This window comes from Microplitis mediator, chromosome 2, assembly GCF_029852145.1.
Source record: "Microplitis mediator isolate UGA2020A chromosome 2, iyMicMedi2.1, whole genome shotgun sequence".
Taxonomy (NCBI): Eukaryota; Metazoa; Arthropoda; class Insecta; order Hymenoptera; family Braconidae; genus Microplitis; species Microplitis mediator.
The window spans coordinates 3,148,527-3,168,387 of record NC_079970.1 but is presented as its reverse complement, the minus strand read 5'-3'; the positions used below and the strand labels follow the sequence as shown (position 1 = coordinate 3,168,387).

The following is a 19,861-nucleotide window of genomic DNA, read 5'->3' as shown; positions in this document are numbered from 1 at the left end:
GGTCAAACAGGTGAGTTTAAATACTCGGTACATAAACACACGTGCGTAGTAATTATGCTAAGCACGCGAAAACCCGTATCACACCCGTTACGCGGCGAGTTGAGGTACGTACACAAGATCTAACTTGAGAAGCGTACAAATTTTTTGTTTTATTTCTTGTCTTTGTTGTTGCGGTAACCACAATCTCTTGTCGTCGCGTATCATCTCGTTTTTGCTGAGCATTTGTTGCATTATCAACCAGCTAGAGTGTATATGTTGTCTTTAGTTAATACTCAGCGTTTAAGTAAAAGAGCAAGAGTAGTTTATAAGAGAACAAGAGAACAAAAGTGACTCTTGAGCTACTATACCGCGATGAGCGGAATTCTTAAGAGAGTGTACAGTAATATAATAATAATTTTCTCGCGACACATGACTACGACATATTTAAACTTGACTCAATCTTATGGTAACCTTCATAATGATTAATGGAATTAGATGACTCGGAGTTTATAAAAATAAAAAAACTGTAGCTGGTGTTGAGAGCGCGTTTGTTCACTAAATTGAAATATAATATACAGGAGACTGTGTAATTGTAATTACAATTTGACATAATATCAAAATGTTTATGAATAATTTAAATAGCCTGCAGGCTGTTGCTGGTATTATTGTTATTATTGTTGTAGAATTACCGAGAGAAATAGATTTATTGTTACTTTAGTAATTCATTAGAATATAATTAAATCAGGGAATCGTTAAATCATAATATCAAATGATCAGAGTTGGTAGGATTTATTGAATCAACGCCTGGCAGACAATACGGGAAATATTTTTAGCAGTGGGTATCTGACGGGTCTTTGGATGATGGTGAAGCGCAATTAGCAGTAGCATTTGCCATGCCTACCGGCGTCACAACCCGTATTTTCCCACGGGCAGCCGTGAGAATAATTCATGCTCTACGCTCGGGCGAGTGTGCGTTCGTGGCAGCGCAGTCGCATCCGTTCCTCTTCGTCTCTACCGCCGATTTGTCCCGTTTGTTCCGGAACTGAATGACCTATGCTAAATATTATACAATATGATCTTTACCCTATTTAACATCTCGACTGTTTTATCGTTTACAATTAACAGCGACAGTGGCAATGGAAATAAAATAATAGTATTTATTATTGTACGCAATCTTACTCGGATGCTGAGCAGACGAGAAGAATAAATTAATTACAGTAAAAAAAAACAATATTAAAAAAATGATTTCAACCTTGACGCGTCATCTCACGGCCGCTCTATACTCGTGTTAAACTACTGGTATTATTATTATATATGTATTGTGTAGGATGCTCAAGTGCAAAATGAATCATAGAGATCGGGTGGTATCGCTGCCAACTTGCCATTACAAGTAACCACTGACGAGTAACTCGTTTAGTTGGGATACTGCGTTACGTTAAGAGCAGAGGGCTACGAAAATTACTAGCGTGACTCATCGCCGTACAAGTGGTCTCTTTATGCGATCGATAAACCCGTACGCTCTCCCTATTGTATTGTATTGTATTGCATTGTATTTTATTTTTGGCTTTGTGCACAAGCTTAAAAGCCCACTTCTCTATATAATAATGATAACAATACAACTAAGGATATATTAATCCCCGCCGAAAAGTAAATATACTGGATAACTACCTTGAGGATGTTTTCCAAGTCTGCTGGATCCGACCCATGTCTTACTCCCTGGAAATAAAAATTAAACGAGTGATTAGGCAGCTAATCCAAGATAAATAGGACGTGAAATGAAATAAAGAAAATATATATATATATATACTTGGGGGATGGGGGAAATAAAATGAAGAAAGAGGAAGAGGAAAAGGAAGAGGAAGAGGAAAAGATCAGATGTATGATATAAATATGGATGTATATCTGCAATGAAAAGGTAAAAATACTTACGTTGTCAAGAGGTAACCTTGGGAGTCTGGAAGCAGCTGCGTGAACTCTGCTCAAATTACCCGAATTACCGGGGGGAGGACAATTTCCGGAAGAGGTTAGACCACCGCTGTTTCCGGTAGAATTGGCATTACCAGGGATTGACGAAGGTGGACCCTTTGCGGGAAGGATCCCGTGGCTTCTGTGATCGTTGCTACTGCCACCGTGTTTTACTGGTTGCCCTGGATAGCCACCTCGACCACCATAAGGTGGTTTCCCATCCGCGGGTTTTATGAAACCGCCGCGCTGGGAGGTATGGCTCGAAGTAGACCCGGTTGTTGATGATGATGACGATGATGTTCGGGGACCATTACCGCCTGGTTTTTTAAATTCTTGCGATGACGGCGAACTCCTACAACTTGTGCTCGAAGATAAACGTGTAGATGAGCTCGACCCCGGCGCTGGACTAGCTGGTACACCTTCAATTCCTATCAGTCTCTTTGGCTCGTCCAGCAGATGCTTTACCAGTGAGTAGTTCCCGAGCTTGGATTGGATCTGCTGAGTTGTTCGGTCGTGCGCGTCAGGATTTACCTGTTTAAGAATAATTATAATTATTCATCGTCATTCTTAAATATAATTATTAAGACAACAACAACAACACCAATAATAATAACAATGATGATAATGATGATGATGATGATCGTGTAACAATAAGTGTAAGATAAGTGGACTTTTGTCGGTGGAAAAAAAATTAAAGAACAAACTTTCTAGAGAGATCTCAAGACCTTGGACAATAATTTAGACGACGCAACGTCCAGACTGTTTTATGTCTGCATGTCTGCGTTCTCATACATACCAAATTCATCTGTATACATATATATATATATATACGTACAAGTACGCGATCAAGTAGCCAAGCATATTACCAACGAGAGGGAGGGATGAATGACCAGGTCAGGGTTTTCACGTTCGTCACGACCTCGCCTAACCTCACCTTACTTCACCTTCTCATTCAATCTTGTGTGTATCGACGAATAATCATTTATCTTGGCTTATCTTAGGCAGGTGGACAATTAAAACGCCTCAAGAATACTAAACCCGTTAATATATATTTATATTTAATTGCTACTGCCGGTTAATAAAATTTATAAGCTGATAAATTTCACTGTACATAAAGTTCTTTGTTAAATATATTAAAAATATAATAAATAAATGTAGTAAATAGCATGCCGTGCGTTTGATGTCGAGGAGGAAAACGTTATCGATAAAACGATCATTATTAATCGAGAGTTTATATCAAAGTCTTTGAAGATTACATTATAATGCAATCCAAGTGTGAGTGAGCTGTAAAGGGGACGGAACACTGTAACGTATACATGTGTATGTATATATATATGTATATATATAATGTACAATAGCTGGTGGATGGGAAGAATCAATTAGCGTTTCATTAGCAGTTCAAACTCTCAATTTACCTATACAAATAATTGTCAAGTGATTTTTAGTGTAAATACTTTAATCGCGTTTATATATATGTATATATATATGTATGTAATAAATCCATCTTGATATAATAAATTTATTATGTATAATAAATAATAATCTGTCAAAATAATTTTAATAAATAAACTAAAGATTTAAAATAATGAAAAAAAATAAAAAATAATAATAATATTTATAAGAATTATAATTTATGTTAATTTAAAATATCTTTGTTAATTTATTTAAAAACTCTAAAGTCAAGGTTACTTATATATAAAACAATTTTTAAAAAATCCTAGCAACCTCGACAAGTCGTCTCACTTGTGGCTTTTGGACTGTAAACATATCGGGAGAGAATCCGCAAATAATGACCGAGCATTAAGACGATTAAAAAAGTGTTTAAAAAAATGATAAAAAAATTTAAATGCTGCGCACGCAACTAGTAGATACTTTTAGCCACCGGCAGACTGGAATAACTTGGAAGATTAATCAGGAATATCAGCAGTGAAACTCATCCAGACTATGCAACCAGTCTGACACTGTTCTATTTTAGTACCTAGTAATTTATGAAAAAAAATAATTATATTAATTCGTCGAAAAATATTTGAAATTTTTCACTCTTGTAAAAATAATTTAAGTTATTTTAAAAAATCAAGGAAATCAATCACTTAAAAAAACGTATTGCCCAATGTTTACTGTGTAAACATTAATATATATAAATCTAAATATATATATATGTATATTCAATTCTAAATATAGTAAGCCCAGTATATATTTATGCATGAATGTGGCAACTGTCGTGTTTATTACATGACGCTAAATAGAAGGTATCGCATCGATTTCGCGCTTGTGATGCACACGCTGCAAAGGAGCCAGATGTGCTGGAGAGATTAATTAATCCTGTCCTTTGGCAGAGCTCCACGTATATGTACGTTCGGATAAACTAACGAACGTTTGGTTTAAGCGAAAGAAATAAAGAGAAGTGAAGGGAGAGACAGTACATAGACATCAGCGCGCGTGTGTATTTATATTGAGTACACACGAACTGATACGCGAATAAAAGAAAAAGGGCTCGCGGTAATTCTCTCTTATGTTTTGAATCCTCTCAATACGACTCCCGCCACTTGTTTTAATGCAATGTAGTTATATAAAATACTCGGATTGCTTTTAGTCTATCAAACATCCTATTAAATGCACCAACATGTCTAGACGTATCAGACAGATTTCACGTATCTAATAAAAAATTCAAAAGCTCTGGATTTATTTATTACCACGTACACGCATATCTGCAGCAAAAAATATTAATAAAAATAAATAAGAGAGTAAATAATAAATAACGAGGGTTAAGTATGAATAAATGGTCACCTTCTCGAGAATTATGCGACTATCGTCGAGCTAGCGCAGGTATTATCCCGCCTGCCCTTTCACACACCGGTATTGATTTCAACCCCTCCTGACTAGAAGCTCATCGCGGAAGAGTGAGTGAATAAGAGAGCAAAGGAAGCGGGAAAAGAAATAAAAAAAAGAGCTAGAGCAAAAAGAAAATAATTTTTCTCCACGTTATCGTGTATAGTTGGATTGTCGCGACGTCAACCCTGAACACCATTCTTCTCATTTCTCTCGCCTATGCACACCTGTATACATACTTATTTTTTACTTATTTCTGTCTGGGTATTTCCATCGCATACATGCACGACTGTACATTAAAATCCTTATTCTTTCCTGTACATTTATTATTTTTTTTTTTTATAAGTCTGTTTCAACCTTTCAACTCAAGAGTTATGTAGATATTCAAGTGACTGCTCGCTATTTTTTACCCGGTGTCTTTACTTTGAAGAAAATTCATAATTATTTTAACGCTTTGAGTTTTTAATGGCGCGAAAAATTTACGACATAAATATGTACATTTATTGTTAAACAATAAACAATAAAATATTTTATAATGCGCACGACAAAATTTAAATGATGAAAAAAAAAATGTTTGTCTTTATGGATAATTAGTGTGGAATTTAAAAACATTTAACGATTGCTCGGTTTAAAAACAAAAATGTTTAAATGTAAATAATAAAAAAATGACATAATAAAAAAGTAAACATAAACGCGCATGCTCTAAAATAATATAGACAAGGTTGTCCTTAAAATTCATCGTGTGACGTATTGCAATCGCGGATGTCGTGAGCTGGAGGAGAGGGACCTGAGGGAAAGATTTGAATTATGCAACGTCACATTACAAGAGGAACTACACTCTAAGTATCTGCGACATGCCGTCAATAAGCAAAAAAATAATGGTTTGAAAAAATCAGAATTATCATAAAAAAATACACGTGTATCATGTATTTTAAGTACGTCATTAGCAATACGTTTGTCGAACTTGACTATCTAATCAACTTTTAAATTACTTTAGTTTTTTTATTTCTTACTTACTTACGTAGTTTATTTATCTTTAACTAAACTATTACTTTTTAAAATTTATTGTTCATTTTGACAACCTCTGAGGAGTGGTCAAGGTTCTCAATCAACGGAAATCAAGTTTGTTCTGCAATGAGACCTTGGATTAGACTGAGGTGAATTATTCACGCGTAATATTTATTGCTATCTACTGTCAATAATAAATTTGTTCGAACATGTCTTTTTTTTTTATTGTTTCTATCGAAACTTTAAATTTAAAAACATTAATTCGGGTGTTATGTAGAATCGATAATTGATAATAATTTGATTTTAATATCTGGAACTCGTTATAAAATACACGACGCACGAGAATTGTTAGCTATTAAAATAAAAAAAAAACAAATAAAAAAAATAGATAACGAATTGTTATCACGATTGACGCGTATCTAAACTCGAGCTAAGATACAGCATATTCTTAACTTATGTTTAAACTCGCGATCACTACATTTTAAAATGTAGTGTAATAAAATTTTTACCCTACTTTACATATATTCCAATACCAACAAACAAACAGAGTAAACTACCGCAGTAAATTCCCCCTTTACAGTAACGATATTTAATATTTTTTTTTTATACTGCATCGCTCAGCTCAAATATACTTGAACCTCAGTACAGTTTAGTTTATTTTTACCTTCAATGGCAACAAGATTTAAAAACCTACAACTGCCTTTCTTTTAAAATGTTTGCAGTTGGAATTTTAATTCCCGTTATTTGAATTAATAGCAAGACGAAAGGGTATTTAATTTATGTAATTAATGTAGATTTCATTGAAATATTTTTTTTTTAAAGCTGAAGAATCAAGTAAATGACTCGTCAAATTAAAAGGTTAAGAAACTTGAGCGACACCTGTTGAATCTGAATAACGCGATCGAAATCGATTAATTAAATCATATGAAGAGTAAAGAATAGCTTTTATATATATGTGTATGTGTATATGTACATATATTGCATTAGATGATGAAGAGAATGATTACGATGTGATGAAAGAGATAAAATAATTGTAATGTTCGCGTGGGTGGAAGTAGAGGAAGACAATGTTTGTGTTGCAATAATCGTGTATTGTGTGTGAAAGCACATTATATTAAATGTAAGTTGTAAGAATAAGTGATACGAGACATATTATGACGATGATGATGATGATAATGATAATGATAATGATAATGATGATGAAAATTTACCTTGACGGGGGCGCGGAAGAGCGAGGCAGCTGCAGACACGTGGGAATTAGCGTGATGATGGTGATGGCCGTGATTGTGGTGGCTGTGGCAATTCTCTGGACCTCCGGCTGCTGCTGCCTGCTCTGCCTGGACCGACATCGCCGCGCGTGCCTGCCGCTCACGCTCTCGAAGCCGGTCCCGGTCCACGCTGTAACACAAATTAATATTTCATATATATAATAGTCGTACTCATTTTGTTGTCTACTTTATTCTAACATATAATTTACTAATGATTACTAATTAATTGTAATTTAAATAAGCCCAGCTAAGATTCGTTTATTTTTTTAAATAAAACAATTTTCTTGCTGGTAAATAATTTCAAATTTTCAAAGATTTGTTTTTTAAATTTAAACCCAAAATTTGTGAAATTGTTTTTAATCAAAAACAAATTTTCTTGCTGGTAAATAATTTCAAATTTTCAAAGATTTGTTTTTTAAATTTAAACCCAAAATTTGTGGAATTGTTTTTAATCAAAAACAAATTTTCTTGCTGGTAAATAATTTAAAATTTTCAAAGATTTGTTTTTTAAATTTAAATCGAAATTTGAGGATTTTTTTTTTATTAAAAAGAAAATTTTCTTGCTGGTAATTAATTTCAAATTTTCAAAGATTTGTTTTTTTTTTAATTTAAATCGAAATTTGAGGATTTTTTTTATTAAAAAAAAAATTTTCTTGCTGGTAATTAATTTCAAATTTTCAAAGATTTGTTTTTTAAATTTAAATCGAAATTTGTGGAATTATTTTTATTCAAAAAAAAAATTATGTAAGTTGAGTATACTTGTATCACTTAAATGTTATTATGCAATTACTGCTGTTGCTTTTCTTTAAGTATTATTATTATTATTATTATTTTTTTTAGATTTCTCTTGTGCACTCGCGACCTATACGATCAAATGATCGTGAGATCGACAATCATAGACGCAGGTCGACTTCGACACTGACATACTGACACAGTTATAACGTCACTCATGCATATTACCTACAATGTTCCCTCGAAAATTTTAAATTTAATTGTATATATTTTTTGTAAATGATAATAAATATCACAACACAATACTAACTCATTTAAATTAAAAATTAATAAATATTTTTGCATTGTCATTGAATAATAAAAATAATTTGCCAACTTGTTGTCTCAATGTCACCCGTAACTCTGTTATTAATGACTACAGTTAACGTTTTTTATCAGTATCTAAGTCGTGTAAAAAAAACACTATTTACACAACATGAAACTATTAAATTTAACTGGGGGTTTTTAAATTTATTTTAAGACCAATGATAAATATAACAAACGATAACAATACAAAGTAAGAATTGATAAGTACAAATAAAATCTAATCCAATAAAAAATAACTTGTGTTTCGGGTATTATAAATTTTCTTTGTAGACTAAATAGCGAGTAAAGCTCTTTGCAATTCAAAACTAATACCAGCTCTCTCTCAACTTAACGTCTCAGTGATTCCGCCAAATTTATTCAACCACATCCATTTAATTTCCTGAAAACTTTAACAACTTTTTTAATACCGTTTATAAATATATGTTTATTAAAAACAATTATATGAACTTAATCTCAATACTCGAAATTATGCTAGAGACCCAACGTAATAATTCTGTGCATAAATTACTTGCAAATTCGTAATCACAAATCCGCGACCGTGACCTTATCTAATAGTTCATACACGCGCGTCTATCTTTACTAATAGAACAAAATTTAATAATATGACATTACAATAATTAAATAGATATATATTTATATATTTATTAATTGCTAATTATTTATTTAGATAAACGATAAAACTTTTTTATTTACAATCAATAACAAATAAACATACTCGTTAATTTTTACTTCAACTAAATATAAATATATATGTTATATACATATATAGATACATATATATTGTAGTAATAAGTAATAGAAAGTCTATTACAGTGAAGCCACTGAACCCCGCGTGACAATAATAATTTTGAGTGTTACGACGATTAACCTTCGATCGATATCTAGCAAACCCACGAGCATTGGCAATCGGCTTATCGCATTTCCCCTCACACAAGTGTCGTCACACTTGCACATTTAACCCCCCTTCACCTTATTCCTTCAACAGTGTTCAACCCTATACACTACTAGACCGTTACTCACTTATTCAATGCATACACCCTCACCTCTTTCTGTCTCTCCCTCTCTCTCTCTTTCTCTCCTCATATATATGCATATATATATGCATGTACGTGATTCTAGGCACGTGCTCTAAACCAACTTGCGCAACTATTCTGAACTAAAACGTCGTCTAGTGTCTCCTGCGACCGAGTTTTTTTAACGCAGCTTATTTTATCCTCACGCAAACAATAGGCACTCCAAAAAAAAAAAAAAAAATAATTAAATAAGTAAAAGCTCAAAGTAAAGTAAAATGTAAAAGTTAACAACTGAGTTAAGTATCAAAGCGAGTTTAAAAGTTTTGAAAAGAAGAACAGTTTGCTCGCTGTATAAATAAAAGCGACAATTGATACAACGTGACTATCAAACCCACGTGCTATATAACGATCATCAGTTTAACAAACAATAATTTACCCGCGTAAATTACTAGTCTATGCTGGGTTATTACATATTGTTATTGTTGTTGTTATTATTATGTTGTAAAAGACAAATATATATATAAAGATATTATTACATATAGGAAACGGGCGGAATAGTGAGGCAATGATTGTAGCGAAGGCTTATTATCGAGCTGCGCGAGGTCAGCTACCAACAACCAATCATGATGACGCATAAAAGAGCGACCTCTTTCTCCATATCTGCTTGGTAAACTTGGCAACTTGTGCATGCGTCAAAAATAAGCAAGATGCCGGATCAACTTGCACTGTAAGCTGTTTACCACGCGTACATATACATATATATAAGCGCATATGTGATGAGGCTGTTGCGTGCGCGAAAATTTTTATTATTTCAATAAATTGCCGGATTAAAATTTATCTGTCATGTCAAAAAAATTTTTACCCAGTATTCATACTGACATTTATTTTATTGGATTTATTTTTTACCCAAAATAATAATTAAAAATTAATTTATTTATTATTGCAGACTCACCGGGAGTTTAAAAGCGTGACGGACTTTTTAATGTATCCAAATATAATCTTGACGCATCACAATCATTTATCACAATTGTCTTTGGCGACTTTGACAACAAAAGAAAGAAGACCGAGAAGTGGGATGATGATGATGATAATAATAATAATAACAAGAAGAAAGAGTAGAAGGAGAAGGAGGAGGTGAAGGTGGTGGTGGAGTAGGTGGAAAAAGTCGCGGTGGTAAAGAAGACAAAGAAGAAGTAGAAATAAAAGAAGAAGAATAGCAAGACAAAGTTAAACGACTGAACAAAACTTAGTACTCTCATGCTTGAATTGTAATCTATAATATCACTGCTGCATAAAAACCCTCCGGAAGCAGTGCACTACAAAATATACACACTTGTGCATATGCAGCACTTAATTAAATGTGCGCACTACTACAACAACTAGCTCACGTCAACGACGTGGCCCCGAGGAAGCGGCTAATCCGGAAACGCGCGCCTCAACGCAACCACGTCGCTTTTTTATTTAAAAACTCCGGCACGTATATGTCACATGTACACACATGCACACACATTATATGTCTTTTATATCATTTCATTTATTTATTATTCTTATTATTCTCTACTTTATAACCATCATATCTTCACATATACAATTTATACACATACGCGAATTTAAATTACACTCGGTATTTAAATAAATGTCTATAAAATATATATTAATATCAATATCAAGATAATGATAATAATTACTGTCAATTGTACAGCACGATTGTTATTGTTGTCTCAAGTTTTAACTCAAATTGCGCGCATATACCGAATTAAAATATATATATGTATGTGTGTGTTTATAAAAAGGTCACCTCTACGTCTTACATTGAGATATGTGGTACACAACTGATGACTACGACGAAAATACGATGAAAACACACAAAAATACCCGCGTATTTACATCCATACACGCACACTGATTGATCGTAAAGACGAATCATGCGCGCGCGTCATCAATTTTCCCCCACATGCGTATGTATATATATATATTTATATACATATATAGAACTCACACTAGATGACTGTCCAAAGATTCAAAACACACCGGCGGTCTTTTCATCGACATCATCATCGTCGTGTGAACAGAAAAAAAAAATGTTTTTTAAAATTTAAAACCCGTACTGGTGTTATTGGTTTATTATTTTGATGTAATGCAGTGCTCGAGATGATAAACACTCATTTACATACATTGACATTGCTCCATTATTGACGATCTTAAAATCAAAACAAACTGACATTTACTGCGTCGTCTTTGATAACATGATCATTTATTGTTGTTATTAATGTTTTTTTTTTTTTTTTAATTAGGAATTGATAAGAGAAAAAATTTTTTTTTTCTAACTATTCAAATAATAGAAAACTGTCACGATCCTCCAGCATTGGAAGCGCAACGAGGCGATTAGAGCTCAGGAGAAACTGGCACTTTCCGGTCGCGACTGAACCACGCACACACTAAACACACAACTACTTTTGAGGTTTACTACTACTATACAAAAGTAATAGAGTGTAGTAGTGGTGTAACAAAATGATATTGGTAAATTGGTGAGTGTGTGAGAGAGTGTGAGTGAGAAAGATCGAGACAGTTTGGTATGATGAGGAAAAAGCTGAGCTGAGTAGAGCGAGACAAAGGTACCAAATAGATAGCAAGAGATGGTAGTGCGGGGATATATATATATACATATATATCTACATATACATTTTGAAGCTCGCTACACAGAGCAGACAGCGCACGTAGACAAGACACACACGTGCGCGAAATAGCGACGGTGTACGCTGACAAGACGGGAGTAAACTCAGTCAGAAAGAGGGAAAGAGAAGATTGTGAATGAGAGAAAGACGGGTTTTGTAAAATGTGTGTCTGTGTGTCGGTGTGTGAGTGTTTGGTAGAGTGTGTGGGTGGGTGTATGTAACGAGAGGGGAAAGTGGCGCGCGACCAGAGGTGGGAGAGATTATCAAAATGGCCGCTCGACCATCACGCCGCCTCGCGCGCCGCAGAAAACGTGTGGGCAAGTGAGATGAGAATATAGATTTATTAGTACATCGAGTTGGGAATCTGAGGAAGAAAGAGAGCACGGCGAGACGACGGCGACGACGACGACGTCGACCGACTATGAATATAACCTGCGCCACTATCTACATATCTATACTCCGGCTCTTGGAGTACAGTGTACTCCGTATTGAATATATTTATATGTCTGTATGTACACTGGACACCCCCGATATTACAATACGCATATATTTATATATAAAGAGCATCGGTGATGAAAATGAGTACGAGTATGATATGACTGAGGATAAAAAGGATGAGAATGAGAATGAGGGAGAGAAGACAAGTTTATGGTGGTGGATATCTCTCAGCACTGGATTGGTCTTTAGCATGGACGCGTGCTGAGATGTGTGGAATTGACGGTGAATTGATATGCACACTCAATCGCGGAATTATTATTTCTGACTAAGAGAGCAGAGCCAATGAGGGAATTAATAGACCGCGGCATGTAAACCACTCACAATAACTTTTATGTCATCGGATTATCTGAGTATTATTAGGTTTTATATGATAACGATCTACCTATAGATTGATCATTTAAATAACTTATTTTTCACAAGGTTTAAATATATAGGTAACGATATTAATTTATGGATAACAAACTTTACTGAATGAGTTTAATTTTAAAACCAAATTTACCGCTCTTTATTTTTAAATTATCACTATCAGTGATATAATTGTTGTCAATTAAAAACTTATATATTCAGTCGTAATAATCGCAATTGTGTTGTAAATTTAGCCCGAATATTTATTACGTTTCCAGAATTCAATAAGAATTATCGATCGTTAATTATTTTAGGACGTTTATTAATAAATTTGTTTAATCTTTTAATAGATTGTCGTTGCAGACATAAATTACACGTAATAATATCTGTAAGATCGCTTGGTTAAATAATAATAATTAATAAAAAAAAGTAAATGAAATAAGGGATATTGGTGAAGATAAGGTTTTAAGTCGATCGAGCTTTCGATCTACGTCACACAAGACTCGTTTTATTGGCAACTTGGAGTGCACCAAAGAGATCCAGAGATACTATGAGCGAAATGGAGGCAACAAGAGAACCAGCCGAGACTTAGGTAAACGAAATCAACTGTATAGACGTAAATATATATATGTATATGTATAAACATATATGTATGTATGTTATATGTCTGAACCGTCTGAACGAAGAGATGGCGAAGAGAGAAAACGATATGCATCTAATGTACACATTGTAGAGTTGTGTAGTTTAAACTGAGTATGTATCGTTCTTATGTATGTATGTATATATTTATATGTATATATGTATATAACCACCACCAACGCTGCTACCACAAGCTTACATTAGCTATATACTTCTACTGTACTCTCGGTTATTCTCTTTTCCCGATCATCGCACCATCCATCCTATCATCATGCCAAAATGGCGGAAATGCCAAAAAGTAGAGATATAAAATTACTATAAAAAAAAAATCAATTTTTTATGTAATTTACTCAAAATAATTTGATTTTTGAGGGGAAAGTTACAATATTTATTATACACTACAAGGAAAAAAAATATTAGTAAAAAATACTCAGATTCTCATCGACAGCGCGCCTAGACCGAATATTAGTAAATATTATGGAGTAGAACGTAAGAAATTAATAACAGATGCATTTTTTTGACAAGTGTCTTGTAGTTTTTTATGATCCTGAAGTTAACGAACAATTCAAAATTTTTTGATTTTGTTTTCAACAATTAAATTTGAAGAAAAAAAAAAAAAAATAAAAATATGCACATGTAGAAAATTTAAAAAACTACAGGTGCAATTTTTGCAAATATTTTTTTTCTTCTGGTTTATCGTCTAAAAAAAAATCAAAAAATTATTAGACGTCTGCTAACTTCAGTATCATAGTTTTTTAAGGTTTAAGTAATAATTTTAAATGATGAGAGATGGTAAGCATTCTTATTTAAATGGTAACCATTCTTATCCGTGATGATAATCATTGCTATCTTAGAAGGCAAAATCAAAAATTTTTCAGACATAAGAAATATTATTATCTAGATAGTAACTATTACTTCCGGAAATAGTAACTATTACTATACAAGAAACGAATAGTTAACCTAAAAGCAAGATAATGATTATCACATACAGATGGTAATTATTCCCCATTGCAAGATGGTAATAGTTAGCATTTTTTTTCAGCATGTGGTGAATATTACAATCTAGATGATTTATACAATCATCTAGATAATATTCACTACTATCGGATTGATGCTAGAAATTTCCAGAACTAGATAGTAATTCTTATTATTTAATTTTCTGTGTAGTAATTTTTTTTTAAAATAAAGTTCATTTACTAGAATATAAAATATTTTTTTAAAAAATTGACAAATTATTTTATCAAAATTTTGAACGCCAGAATTCAATGATAGAATTTATCAATTTTTTTTTTAAATATTTTACTTTCTGTAAATAAACTTTTTGTTTAAACTGTCTATAATAAATATTATAATTCTTTGGTAAAAAAAAAAACTCAATTTTCTGTACAGAAAATGTAAAGACAAAATTTAAAATCCTAACCTCAATGATAATAATCATAGAAATACTAATTATTAATATTATTATTATTATTAATATTGTTGATGAATACTCACTGATATAAATACATGGCAATAGAACAGCGTTAATTGATATGCCAGTCAATAGCAAGGTTCCAATATTAAAAACAAAAAGGATATTTTAACGTTTACACAATAATTTATCCTCTTTGTCACGTTTAGTTAAGAATACACAAAACGATTGTTACTGATTGAATTGTCTAGTCATTTAAATAACCAACAAATTTATTGGACTACCCCACAGCAAAATGACTCACAATAGAACACTAATACCGGAACATTAATTTCATAATACACCCGATTTCACATTAAATTAACTCGAGATGACACACTTTTTTTTAAACAAATTAATCTGCGATTGTAAATGTTAAAAGAAAATGTAATTCAGTGAAACACGTGATCACTCGTGATCATGACATGGCGCTCTGAAGGGTGAATGCTAATGTAAGTACACTAGTGTGAAAGTTATGGTCAGAATTCCGTATTCCGGGGATTTGTAATGAGACAACGCAAACAATGGAGTCAAGCCTAATCTGTGGGTAAACTTTTTCTCTGGAATTTGGACTGTGACAAAATAACTAGTGTAACCTTTAGTTGGTTTACTTTATGTTGCAATATTGAACAATTCAAATCGATTTAGACTTAAATATTTATAAATAAAATATAATAATAAAATAAAGGTTATAAGAAGTTTGCGATAAAATAAATTACGGACAACTACTGGAGTACATAATAATAAATACATACTGCAGAGAGTACCTGGGTTACAATGTGATGCCCCACACCATATCCGGTAAGTCTCTGACTCACTTAGAATTCTGTTGCTGGGGTTACCAACCTCATTTTTCATTTTAAGTTTTCCTTTTATAATACACAATCTGCCAAAATATTTCTCAAATCTATGTCTGTATGTACCTTTTTAAAAGTATTGATCGTACAAACACTCCAATTTATACATCCGAGTATGACTTTTTTATCTTTTTGTAATAAATAAAAAAAAGTTGTTTAGGTGAAGGACCCAATTTATTTTTAAAAATACTTAGGGCAGAGCTACTGTTTTTGGGCACCAGACAGTTTTGGACACTAAAAATTTAAATGTTAATTTGTAAAGACGCAATGACATAATTAATTTTAAAAATGTATACAAATGTACTTTCATGTCACTTGCAATGAAAAGTTTATTTTATCTTTCATTAAATAAAATGAAGTTATAATTGTCCGAAAATAGAGCAGTGGCAGCGAATGGTACTACCATATTTCGCGCCAATAAAAATTAAAAATTTATATCACTATTTTATTTAATTGCAATCTTTAATTCAAATGTCAACGAAAATTTTAATTTATTTTATATAATATAAGATTTGTAGCGAAACTGTTGAATTTAGAAAAAAATTTTTGAAGTAAAAATTGTGGGAAATTTAATTTTCTACAAGAAAGGTCTTCAAGCTTGTCAATGTATGTCTGATAGTTTTGAAGTTATAGCGAAAATAAAATAACGGATCAATTAAAACAAAATTAATTTTTTACTTAAAGTTGCAATAGCTTCCAAATAATTGGATGTACGTAAAAATATAATGAGACATTTTTTATAGAGAATTTAATCAGCTACAAAATTGTTTATGTAATTTTTTTTGTATCTTTAATAATTAACCTAGAATTTTGATTTTTTTACAAAGTTTTAAAAAAATCATCAAATTTTAATCAAATATATAAGTATATATCATAATGTCTCATATTTTTTCAGTGTCAATAATTAGGAATTTTACCTCAACATAATAAACCGTTTTTTTTTTTTAATTGTAAACTCCGAAAAATAATTTGTAAATTATGATAATGAAGTTATTTTGTATATAAAGTAAGTATGTAAGTATCGAAAAACGAATAAAAAATAAAGTGACGGATAATTAATGTTTACAATCCACTTGGCAGCGTAGGTATCATCTAATGCCACCTACATAACAAGTAGATGGAAGTAAAAGGTCACGAAATCAACAACGTTACGACCTTCGACCTACACGTGTCTCTCTCTTTGATCAGAAAATCAGTAGCTCAGTCTGTAATCTATAGACATACATGCTAACTATTACGTTCTATATATCATTGAATTTTTTTTCATTTTAATTCATAAATTATTCAATCAGTACAAGATACGGCATAGGTGAATGCCAGTTCTTAGGTGTTTCTATCAATATAAAGTATAGAATAAAATCAATAGATAGTTAAAACTCACTTATGCAAATACATAATATATTATCAGAATGATATATTGATTTTACTTGTGTTCTCATATCGTGTTTTATAATTTTAATTACACTAGACTACTAAATTAAATAATGTGTATGATACTTTTTAATTAAATTATTTTAATTTATAAATACTACAATTACCAAGTATGTTTTAAAATACTCTGCTAATTAAAAATATTAATTGAATAATATATGGCCATACATACATTCACGTAATGTACATATGTAATTATGTACAGCGTTATTAATAATTAATATATAATTTTAACTTTATTTAATGGAGCTCCAAGTCATTTTTTTTTCTTCTAAAAAGTTTAATGCACTTGACTATTAAAAAAATTTAATATATTATATTTTTAAATGTTATCAATAACTAACAATTATGATAAGATATTAAATTTATGAGGCATTTAAAATAGATGAGCTATCAAAATTTGGTTTAAAATACTTGGGTATGAATTTTAAAAAATCTATTAGATAATAATAATAATAATGAAACTGTAATTTACTTTAAGTTCGTAATTGTCTATCTAAGTACAGAATTGGTCTGAAGATGCTGGCAACTAGTAAAATATTATGTACCAATAAATCAGTTTTGAAATGGATCAAATAGGCCTTCAATTGCACCGACAATCATAAGTATCAATCAAAACAAATACATGTGGGGTAGAAGTGTGATTTGGGGCCACGGCTTCATTCCCGGACATTTAATACTCTATTTTAATTAATGAAGAAGTATAAAAAAAATTTCATTGTAGTAAAGCGATAAAAGTATCTTTGTATATATTTTTAAAATTAATTGTCATTGCGTATTTTACAGATTGTTCTATTTAAATTTCTTAAGTGACAAAAACGGTTCCATACCTAATGAACTTCGAAAATTTGAATTTTACACTTCCCAGGCGGCACAAAAAAAATGTTGAGTTTTTGTTGAATTGAAGTCAACAATTGGTTAACTTAAATTCATGATAACAAATTGTCGTTTTAAATTTAACCTAAAGTCAACAATTTTTTTTTGTGCCGCTTGGGTTTGAACTTTGGCAATTTGAACTTTTGTAAATTTGAACTTTGGTTAATTTGAACATTGAATAATTTAGTATTTCTTTCATCAAGAATAATGTTTTTTTTATATAATTATTTATTTACCTGTTTTTTTCATTCATTCATAATATAAAATTCATTAAAATTCATTCATATATAAAAGTTCAAATTTACCAAAGTTCAAATTGTCAAGTTTAAATTGGTAAAGTTCAATTTTCAAAGTTCATTAGGTCGGTCACCGTCAAAAACTGGCCCTCAAGTGCCCAAAAACGGTACCTCTACCCTATATATATTCAAACAAATGTATATGATTTAAAACAAATAAATTTAAATTAACTTTAAGTTTGTGTTTATAAAATTGATCTAAAATATTGGACATGTAACTAGAAAAATATTACCAATAAATTAATTTTTAAATGGATCAGATGTGCCTTCAATTATGCTAACAATCAAAATAAATATATACATTCATATAAATGTACACAAAAATTAAAGATTTCTTGGCTTAAGAAATTATTTCTTCCCTCAAAAATTTTTTCCCGCCATAAGAAAATTTTTATTTTCAATTATTGCCAAAAATTTTTTGGACCAAGACATCTTTTTTTTTATCAATATATTTTGAAACAATTAATATAATAATAAAATGAGAGTAATCTACAAATTATAAATACCGTTTAAAGGATAAGAGAAGGAAATAGATGGTTGTACACTTGAGATAGGGTATTATCAAAGTGGGTTGTCAGTCGCAGTCTTTATCGACTACGTTATCAGAATTGAAGGCGCTCGGACATTAAATGCCCGAGTAGTCCTGATGGTTTACCCAATCGACTAGAGAGTTGATACAATTCAAGTACACAAATGAAAGAGACACGTGATTTGAAAATAATCAAAGTGAAATGTACCTGAAGATCGGAACGTTTTTCACGCAACGAAAATTAAAAAAATTTAAGTAATTTGACAGCTTAAAGATGACTTAAGGTAATTGGGGGTGGCCGCAATTTTCGGCTCGTATACTAGTACTTTTGCGAAACATTTCATAAATCTAGATCCCATATAATTTTTCTGTTCATTTAATTCGTTTTCTTATTTTCGTTTCGCGAAAAACGTTCCAATCTTCGGGTACATGAAGTAAAGACGAAACAAGAATAGCTATTTTTCAGGGGTAAAAGTTACCGGTCTCCAAACAAAAAAAAGTAAATATGTATTTTCCTTCATCATTTTTTTCCGTGGTATTTAAAACAGCCAAGTTAAAGTTTAAAAGTAATTTACCGGTAAGTGGATCCCGGGTAACTAAACAACTAAACCGGCTGCTGCTGCAGCAGTAGGATTGGCCAGGTTATATACCGTGTACTTGGTGTATTGCCTCGATGGTCAATACTTGGGATATACAACAACGCATATTCAATTATGTATGTACAGATCTCGGTCTCTATTTCTCTTGGGTTGCTTTGGCTTTGCTTGGTTGGTATCGCGTTGGTGGTGGATTATATGGGCATGTATGTGTAGGTTATATTAGCCAACCTGGCGGTCATCTCACCACCACTACACAATTTACGCTTGAGCTCTGTTTGCAATACAAAGACATTGACTAAGGTACCCATATACTATATATATCCACATATATGAGAATATGTGTATAATATAACCAACCCGATACACACAATACATAACACACGTTACATTACATTGCTGTACAAGTTGAGTGTAAACTCATGGCATGCACGGGGCGTTTTGTGTTTCAACTACGATATGCCTCCTGGTTGATGTAAATATCCAAGTGTTTATAGTTTAAGTTACGT

General features: G+C 31.8%; 1 protein-coding gene across 8 annotated transcripts in view; it reads right to left on the bottom strand.

The window, feature by feature from the left end:
• The window catches only part of LOC130663617 (AF4/FMR2 family member lilli), a 57,264-nt gene that overhangs the window by 22,974 nt on the left and 14,429 nt on the right, over positions 1-19,861 (bottom strand). For 7 of the 8 annotated variants that reach the window (XM_057462934.1, XM_057462937.1, XM_057462935.1 and 4 more), the window contains 3 exons: positions 6,993-7,179; positions 1,909-2,475; positions 1,648-1,695 (listed from right to left, as the gene is read on the bottom strand). In XM_057462934.1, coding sequence (XP_057318917.1) covers positions 1,648-1,695; positions 1,909-2,475; positions 6,993-7,179 — 802 coding nt within the window. Of the gene's footprint in view, positions 1-1,647; positions 1,696-1,908; positions 2,476-6,992; positions 7,180-11,159; positions 11,441-19,861 lie in introns of those variants that run through there. The other variant, XM_057462936.1, reaches the window with a different exon arrangement.